The sequence below is a fragment of the Nelumbo nucifera genome, chromosome 4 (genome assembly GCF_055504915.1).
Source record: "Nelumbo nucifera cultivar China Antique chromosome 4, China Antique-T2T, whole genome shotgun sequence".
NCBI lineage: Eukaryota > Viridiplantae > Streptophyta > Magnoliopsida > Proteales > Nelumbonaceae > Nelumbo > Nelumbo nucifera.
Genome location: NC_142652.1, coordinates 96,547,778 through 96,555,864, shown reverse-complemented (window position 1 = coordinate 96,555,864; position 8,087 = coordinate 96,547,778). Strand labels below are relative to the sequence as shown.

Here is an 8,087-nt window from a genome sequence, read left to right as displayed (position 1 = left end):
CGTTGAAATCAAATAGTTTAATCTCCAATAAATACAAACGCCCATGTAGCACTGATTAATGTGGCCGTGTTTATTGATTTTTTTTTTTTTTTTTGAGAATAAACTGCAATGCATTAATCAATCAGAAATGTCACAAATAAGCAAGTCTTCCACAAATGCTGGAGGCTTATATCAGATACAAGGATTAACGAAACGACAAGAAACCCTAGCTAAGCTATGGGCCACTGTGTTAGCTTACCTTTTGACACAAGCCACCGAGAAGTTTATCTGCTGATGCATCTATTTCTTGAGTTATTGATATTAAATCTACTTCAAAAAAGAAACTAATCAAACTTAAAAAACTATTTAAATACTAGATGTTGTTATTTCTCAACACTTTTACAATTTAGTGGTTTTTTAATTTTTAAACATATAAAATTAGATGTGGGGTTATTTAAGTTCATTCACAATCAATCCAGTTAATAAGCTGAATGTAACGTGGAAGCTTTTTAACAGCACGGTTCTCGTCTAGTATTAGAAATAAAAGGCCTATTATTTGAAGGGTAATTTGCTGACACTTCCCTTAATTTTTTGTTCTTTTTTATTTTGGTATTTGATGACACATACCACTATAATTCTTCCTTTTCAAAATCGATGGTTGCAGGAATCAAATCCACGTCTATGCTAAAAGATCCATATTGGTTGGGTGTTTTTTAAAATCTTTTGACGTGGCAGGGTTGGGGTTTCATATAAAAACACTTGCACTGCCGATTGTCAATGCTTTAACAAATTATGTCCCAACCTGCATGCAAATTTAATTTTAGAGCCGGTTCTGACTAGGGGTGTTCAAATTTTGTTATCAAACCAAAAACGGAACCAAATTAAATAAGTTAATTCAGCTTTCAGTTTGATTCGGTTCGAGAAAAAAATTTAACCAAATTAACCAAAAATGATGCGTATATTTATATTTTAATTATTAATATTAGTGCTAAGATATATTAATATTACTATTTATATTAATAATAAAATATAATATGTATTTTAATTGTAAATGTTGATATATTTTAATAAAAATTATTAATATAAATATAACATACATTAATATTTTAACTAACTGATTTAAAACCAAATCAAACCAATTTGAATTTGGTTCAATTTTCAAATCTAATTTGATTTAGTTCGATTTATGAAAATGACCTAACTGAAATGTCAGTTAAATTATATTTTCAAACCGAAGTGACCAAATGAACACCCCTAGCTCTGATTATAATTTTTCCCTTTTCTTTTTTACTTGTTAGGGGAATCTTCATAATATTCGATAATGTTTTTTTTTTTTTGCTGGCAATGAATCCCGCCTCTACCACATGGGCTCAGAGAATTAGAACATCAAACAGCAATTTAATATTGAACCATGCAGCTTAATATGCAAAATTTAAGTCTCAAAAATTAATAGAAGATTTAGGGGGCATTCTTTTTTGGGATTTTGAGAGGGAGGAAAGTTGGTCAATGGGATTTTGATTCCCATTGATCAAGAAACCCATGTTCTACTTTTTAGATTTATGTGGGGATCAGGGAAAATTTATTTTACTGGGTATAAGTGATACCCATCTCCTAGGTGGGTAAATAATTTTCTCACATAGGGAAAGTTGCCAAACAAAAAATACCCCTTTTAATAATTGAATTTTATGGATAAAATGGTCGTTGCCTTATTTAAATGGAAAATAAAAGAACATGGGTAAATGCACTTACCAAAAAACGAAAAGCGGAGCCTTAGAAAAAAGTTTATAAATGATAAAAACAAAGTTAGGATATTGCGTGTGCCTCGTATCAACCTCACAGAATGTTCCAGCCGAGCATTGAGAACAGGAGATATTCCCGATGTGCGGTTGAAATGATGTGAAGAGTTGGTTTTAGGCCCGCTCTTTATGAGTAGCAAATCCGGATTCAGGTAAACCAACTAAGAATCTTATCCAACTTCCAAGGCCAAATGAAAATACGCCACGTCAGAAGCAAGTATCTAAATGTATCCAGCCATGGCGTTCTGAAGCCACAGCTCACAACATGTGGCTGTGGTGCAACTTCCACCGTCTCCAGCGGTTTAAAGTCTTCTGATACGTACATTGAAAGTAGAACGATCTATCGATCAGCACTGTGAGAGAATTGAAACAAAAATCTATACAACTTACAGAAGGCTTTGAGGGAGAGACTCCTCTCTGATTCTTCCAATATTCACCGGATAATGGCAACTAAACTCGCCACCCCAACTGCTGTGACGACTTTTCTCCCTCAATTCAGTGGCCTCAGACCCAGATCATCATCTGCCCGTGCAGACGGCTTGGTGAGTGTTCTTCTGCAGTTGAATTTCGTAGCTTAGTTTGATTGTAAATCCATTGGGTTTTATTTTTATTGCAGAACTCCCTGATCCCGTTGCTTTCATAGGTTAGATTTATTAGGTAATAAACGGTGTATGATTTAGTTTTGGATCTAAATTCTAAACCTTAAAACCTACCCGCTGACTTACATTCGATCTGATTGTGTAGGTGTCATTTCAACCTGTGAGGAGCAAGGGAAAGGGTGCCTTGGGTGCTCGTTGTGACTTCATTGGCTCACCTACAAATTTGGTGAACATTTCATCGATGTTTTATCTAGTCCAGAGTAGAAAAATCACCCAATATATATATATCACTACATTATGACGACTGATAAGGATTTTGATATTTTCTGTCATTGAACAGATCATGGTGACTTCTACAAGTCTAATGCTGTTTGCTGGACGATTTGGGCTGGCTCCATCAGCAAACAGGAAGGCGACCGCAGGCTTGAAGCTTGAGATAAGGGACTCTGGCCTGCAGACTGGTGACCCAGCTGGTTTCACCCTTGCTGATACCTTGGCCTGTGGAGTTGTTGGTCACATTATTGGAGTTGGGGTTGTTCTTGGGCTTAAGAACATTGGTGCATTGTAAAATGCTTATTAGTGCCTTTCCAATACTCTCTACATCTCTCTCTTCTGCTATTCTTGTGTAATGTTTGCATGGTTTTCCCTTGAAGAGCTCTCTTGTTCCCTAAAGCCTCTTGGTTGTGAAATTTGGCAGGTTCAAAAGTTGGAATAATTCCTGGGTTTCATAGAACATGGCAAGTCCTCCCCTTGGATTCATTTAGGGGGATTGACCAAAAATCCCATGTTCTTTCTTCAAATTTTTGTGGGGGTTAGGGAAAGTTTATTTTCCTTGGGGAAAGTGATACCCATCTCCTAGGTGGATAAATAATAAATTTTCCACATGGGGGAAAGTTTCCAACATTTGAATGGTACAAAGACGCCCCTTTTAATTGCATTTACCCATCAAAACGGTTAGAGTTGAATTACTTTCTGGTTTCAAAATTTGAACCAAAGTAGCCTAAGAAGGGTATTAACAATTGAAAGTAGCCTTCTCTCCTAAATCCTATTATTTCGTTTTTTTTGGTGAATTAAAAAACTGATATGTATTCTATGGTACACAAAGATACATTGCCATACTTTAAACCTTGTTCCTGCATCCTGCCTAAGTTCAATCAATAACATATGCTATCATTCAAAACCCTAGGTTTGGCATTTGTGAAAATTTTGAAGAGACTGGTCCAAGGGAGCTCACATCCTATATTTGCGACTATCGTTGTAACCTTCACCAAAACACGCACAAAGATCCTCTTTCTTCAAGTTCAAAACACTCTAGGATTATCTTTAAGGTTTTGATGGTTGTGGGTCTCCATTTTATTAGGTATAGTAGGCCCTATTTGTTTTTCTTTAGGCCATATTTACCCAAGTAAATATATTTACTTTTGTTGTTTTATTTCTCATTGGTGTCCTTTGGGCCTTCTACCATTTCTCATGGGTGGAACTTGTTTGCTCTCTCAACTCATGTGAGTTGAGTAGCACATCTATCATATAAAATCAATCAACCCAAGTATATTACTCTTTCTCAATTCCACTTAAAGTTTTCATTTGCTGAGAAGCATTAGCATCTAAGGCTCGGTTTGGAAGGAGTACAAATATAAAAATGTACAATACAAATACATACAAAATAATACAAAAAACATAGTTTTGCACTCTACATATTTGCATTTGTACTCCTTCCAAACTGAGCCAAGAGTTCGTTTTAAATATTAGTCAAGGAGCGGATGAGTGAAGACCAATGCAAAGCATTCTAATCTAGGAACCTTAGAACAATATTAGAAACAAAAATTCTTATCTTACAAATAACCTCAAAAGCAATTTACTCTATTAATCCCTTGCATAGATAAATGATCAATAATGCGGTTTGTTGGTCTAGGAACCCATTGCATAACCACTAGCATGTCTTTTGAATATTTTAAACTCAGTTTTGAAATACCGTGGCACCCTATCCTCTTGATTCAACCAGCTTATGATCACTTTTGAATCTCCTTCGATCACCTATTTTTTTATCCCTATCTCCCAAGCTTTTTGAATTCCAAACATTGCCTTTCAATTCTACAACCATGGAGTTCCCTCCCCCTAAAGCTCAGAAATACCAATTCTACAACCTTTGTCATTTCTTATCACCCCTCCCTTTCCAACAGCACCCTAATTATCAAAGTAGCTACCATCAAATTAAGTTTAAAGAAATCATTCCCTGGAGGCTTCTAAATTTTCACTTGTTTCTTCTTTGTTGAAGATGATGCTACAATGATTACCAAATTTCTTGTAATATCAATAACAATAAAATCACCAAACAACTTTGTTGTCTTTACCCAATGTGTCACCTTTACCAATACGCTTTCAATCAAGGACTCTTTGCTTCTTTTATCCCTTCAAAAACTTTTGTATATGTTTCTTTCTTCCCAAATGGTCAAAGCCATTGCTGCTCTTGTGCACTTCCACAATAATCTTCTCTTTCTTCTCGGCCAAAAGAAAGTAGTGGGGTTAAACTAGTTGGAAAGTTCTACATACAACCAAACAAAAAAAAAAAAAAACAATCCCGAAAACATCAAGTAAAAGAGCATAAAATGAGAAGGTGATGAACAGTTCTACCATTTGATTCACACAAAGCACACCAATTTGGGGATAGACACCTTCTAGGTCTTCTCATTTGCAATAAGTCATGAGTATTGATTGCACCATGGAAAACCTCCCAACAAAAAATACTCACCCTAGGAGGGATTGGGCAACACAACACTTCCTTAATTGAGAATTGCCCTTGAAGGAAAAAAGGAAGAGTCAACACTCGGAAGAATGATGCACAACTAAAAGTTCCAGAAGGATGACCAGTCCACAAACAACAATCCACTTTATTGCTATCAAAGAATACCCCATCAAACAAATGTAAGAATTGAGACACAAGACTCACCTTTGAATCTCTCACATTTCTACCAAAACCCAAGTTCCACCCAATACCAAAAAGGGATGGGGACTGAACCAAGAAATCAAATATAGGCCTACCCTTGAAGGATGAGAGAGCAAACAAATATGTAAAAGACTCCATTTAAGGAGTTCATCTAGCCAAAGATCCTCCCAAAATTTTATTTTATTTGGTATGAATCAAAAAAAGAGGAAGATTTTTGTGGATAGCCTTCCAAGGAGTAGTATTGGAAGCCCTAATAGATACTCTAGCATCCCAACCATTCTCTAAAAGCCCATGCATGTTGATTACTACCCTATGCCATAGCTTGTCTATCTCATCTGGAAATCTCCAAAGCCATTTCCCTAAAGTGCCCAATTGTTTTCCTTTTAGTCTCCCCAACAGCCTAGCTCCTTCTGCACATGACCTCCCACTTGATTAAGTGATCTTTCTTCTCTTCCCCTGGCTCACAAAGAAAACCGCTCATAACTTTTTCTATTTCTTTTCACAAGAACCTGAGGCATGCTAAAAACCGAGAAATAATAAATTGGGATTGATTGGCTAAAGCGGATTTAATAACCGGGTTCCAAAAGGAAGCTGCTTTAGGATTTGCACCCAGAGGGAGACCCAAACTAAACTTAAATTGAAAATCTTACCTGTGAAGAGAGGTTGGTATCTTTAAGGACATGGATAGGGTTGCAGAAAATGCTCCTGTAACATGCACAAGATAAATCAAAATACCATCTATTTAAATGTTGATCCTTTCCTATACTTAATCCTCGAAGGATCTCCACCAATAATCTTGCTCTACCATGTTACCAACCCAATAAGTCCTGAGAATGAGGCTGCCATTTGTGGCATAAGGCTATTTAAAAACATTCCCAATGCCTAGACTAGTCCCATGTATCATATCTTCATCCATCAAAGTGAACCTACATAGCCTTAAGGTGGAGGGGCACCCATCAAAGTTATACCCAACATTTTTTATGAGTTATTATACCTAACAATTTTAGTAAAAAACGATGTTTTATGAAAAGTATAATTTATATCATACTTTGAAGTTTAAGAGCACATACAACATAAACACAACTGTGAAGTTGGATTACAAATAAGGACTTGTAAAAATGAATATAAGTATGTATGTGTGTATATCTTAGCTACAAATGCTACAAATGTAAGGAATTATGGTTGTGTTTGGAAACGATGAAAATGGAGTGTAAATCCCCATTCAGGATAAATTTGCACTCTGTTTCACTTTTGCTTGTGTTTGGCAACATTACATTTATGCATTGACAATGACAGACCGATGCATATTTACATTGATAATAAAATGTAAAAGTACATCAATAAAAAAGAAGTAAATTTGCATTCAAGTGGGCTTTTGATGAAAAGAAAAGAAAACATATGTTTTATTGGAATTCGTGTTTGCATCCATTACAGCTAAAAGTCTGTTTGGTCAGAAGGTAAATTTGTGAGTGCAAAACTAACCCAACTTTGCATTTTATATGAACTGATTTACACTCTACATATTTTCATGCACACTTATTTGCTAGTTGCAATCTAGTCTGTTGCTTGGTTTGCCTCTCTGTGCACATGCATGTAGCTAACTCCACTCTCCATCTTGTCCTTCATTTTCAAGCACTCTATGATGATATTTCTAAGGATCCAAGGAGGGGAGGACAACCCTTTGAGACAATGAATGGCTTCAAATCCCCTTCAATGATGATCGAGTTGTTGCAAAAGTTGACCACCAAGTTATGTGCTTCCCACGCAGCCCACACTTCAACTGAGTTGATCATGGAAGTGCCTAAGAAATAGCCTTTGAAGTTCAAAATCTCACCCAAGTGGTTCCTCGTGATGGTCGCCACAGAACACCTACCATTATTGTGAAAAGAAGCATAAAAATTAATTTTAATTTCTCAAAGATTCGGAGGGACCCAAAAGATGGCTTTCCAACTTCTTAAATCTTTGGTGGAACTTGGCTTCTTAATTAACTCCTCATATTCAGCAAAAGCCCTCAAAGCTCTATCCAAACCTATTTGTGGGGGGTTTTCTTTATTACTGAATGCCTTATGGTTTCTATTTTTCCAAATATGCCAAAGAACAAAGGCACACTTTTCTTTCAAACAACCTCTTTCACTTAAATATTTCTTACGAATTTCTATCCACCATTCGCCAATTTCAAAGTTATTCCCATTAGGACTCCCAATGTTCAAACAAAGGTTATTCAAAATTTGTTTCAAAGCACTACATTCAAGGAAAATATGATTGTTATTTTCCTCAATGCCACATTTGCAACAATCACCATCAATATCGAATCCTCTCTTTCTTAGAATATCCTTCATAGGTGGTCTAATATTTAAGAGCAAGAACATGAACACTTTAATTTTTGGAGGGATTTTAAGGTTCCACATAGTTGTAGCCCAACATACTATGTTTGATCTTGAGGAACCATCCTCCCATTTAATCTTATATGTCGATTTCATAGTGAACAAGCCCTATGGATTCAGACCCCAAATCAATTTATCTTCTCTAGAGCTCATAGGAATAAAAATGCTTTGATTTTATTCCAAATATTAGGAGGGACAACATTTCTAATTTGATACTCCTTCCACACTCCTCTATTTTTATCGATGAATTCACACACTAACTCATTTTCATTGTAACATTGCGAAGGGGTCAAGCAATCTACAAGAGAATTCTCTCCAACTCAGTTATCATTCCAAATTTTAATAGAGTTTCCATTATCAACCTCCCATCTAAGTCCTTTCCTTA

At 35.9% G+C, this 8,087-nt stretch overlaps 1 protein-coding gene across 1 annotated transcript; it reads left to right on the top strand.

Moving 5' to 3' along the window:
- The first annotated feature begins 2,097 nt into the window (after positions 1 to 2,097).
- On the top strand, positions 2,098 to 3,046 carry LOC104610823 (photosystem I reaction center subunit psaK, chloroplastic-like). The gene is made up of 3 exons (XM_010277621.3): positions 2,098 to 2,317; positions 2,520 to 2,600; positions 2,715 to 3,046. Exons 1-3 carry the CDS (start codon positions 2,219 to 2,221, stop codon positions 2,940 to 2,942), a joined length of 408 nt encoding a protein of 135 aa, XP_010275923.1. The 5' UTR covers positions 2,098 to 2,218; the 3' UTR covers positions 2,943 to 3,046.
- The last annotated feature ends 5,041 nt before the right edge of the window (positions 3,047 to 8,087 follow it).

What these genes read in the sequence shown, in the direction of transcription:
- LOC104610823 (XM_010277621.3), top strand. Translation starts at nt 2,219, where the DNA reads ATGGCAACTAAACTCGCCACCCCAACTGCTGTGACGACTTTTCTCCCT. An exon ending in CTGCCCGTGCAGACGGCTTG is followed by an intron (nt 2,318 to 2,519) that starts GTGAGTGTTCTT and finishes CTGATTGTGTAG; the next exon opens with GTGTCATTTCAACCTGTGAG. An exon ending in TTGGCTCACCTACAAATTTG is followed by an intron (nt 2,601 to 2,714) that starts GTGAACATTTCA and finishes GTCATTGAACAG; the next exon opens with ATCATGGTGACTTCTACAAG.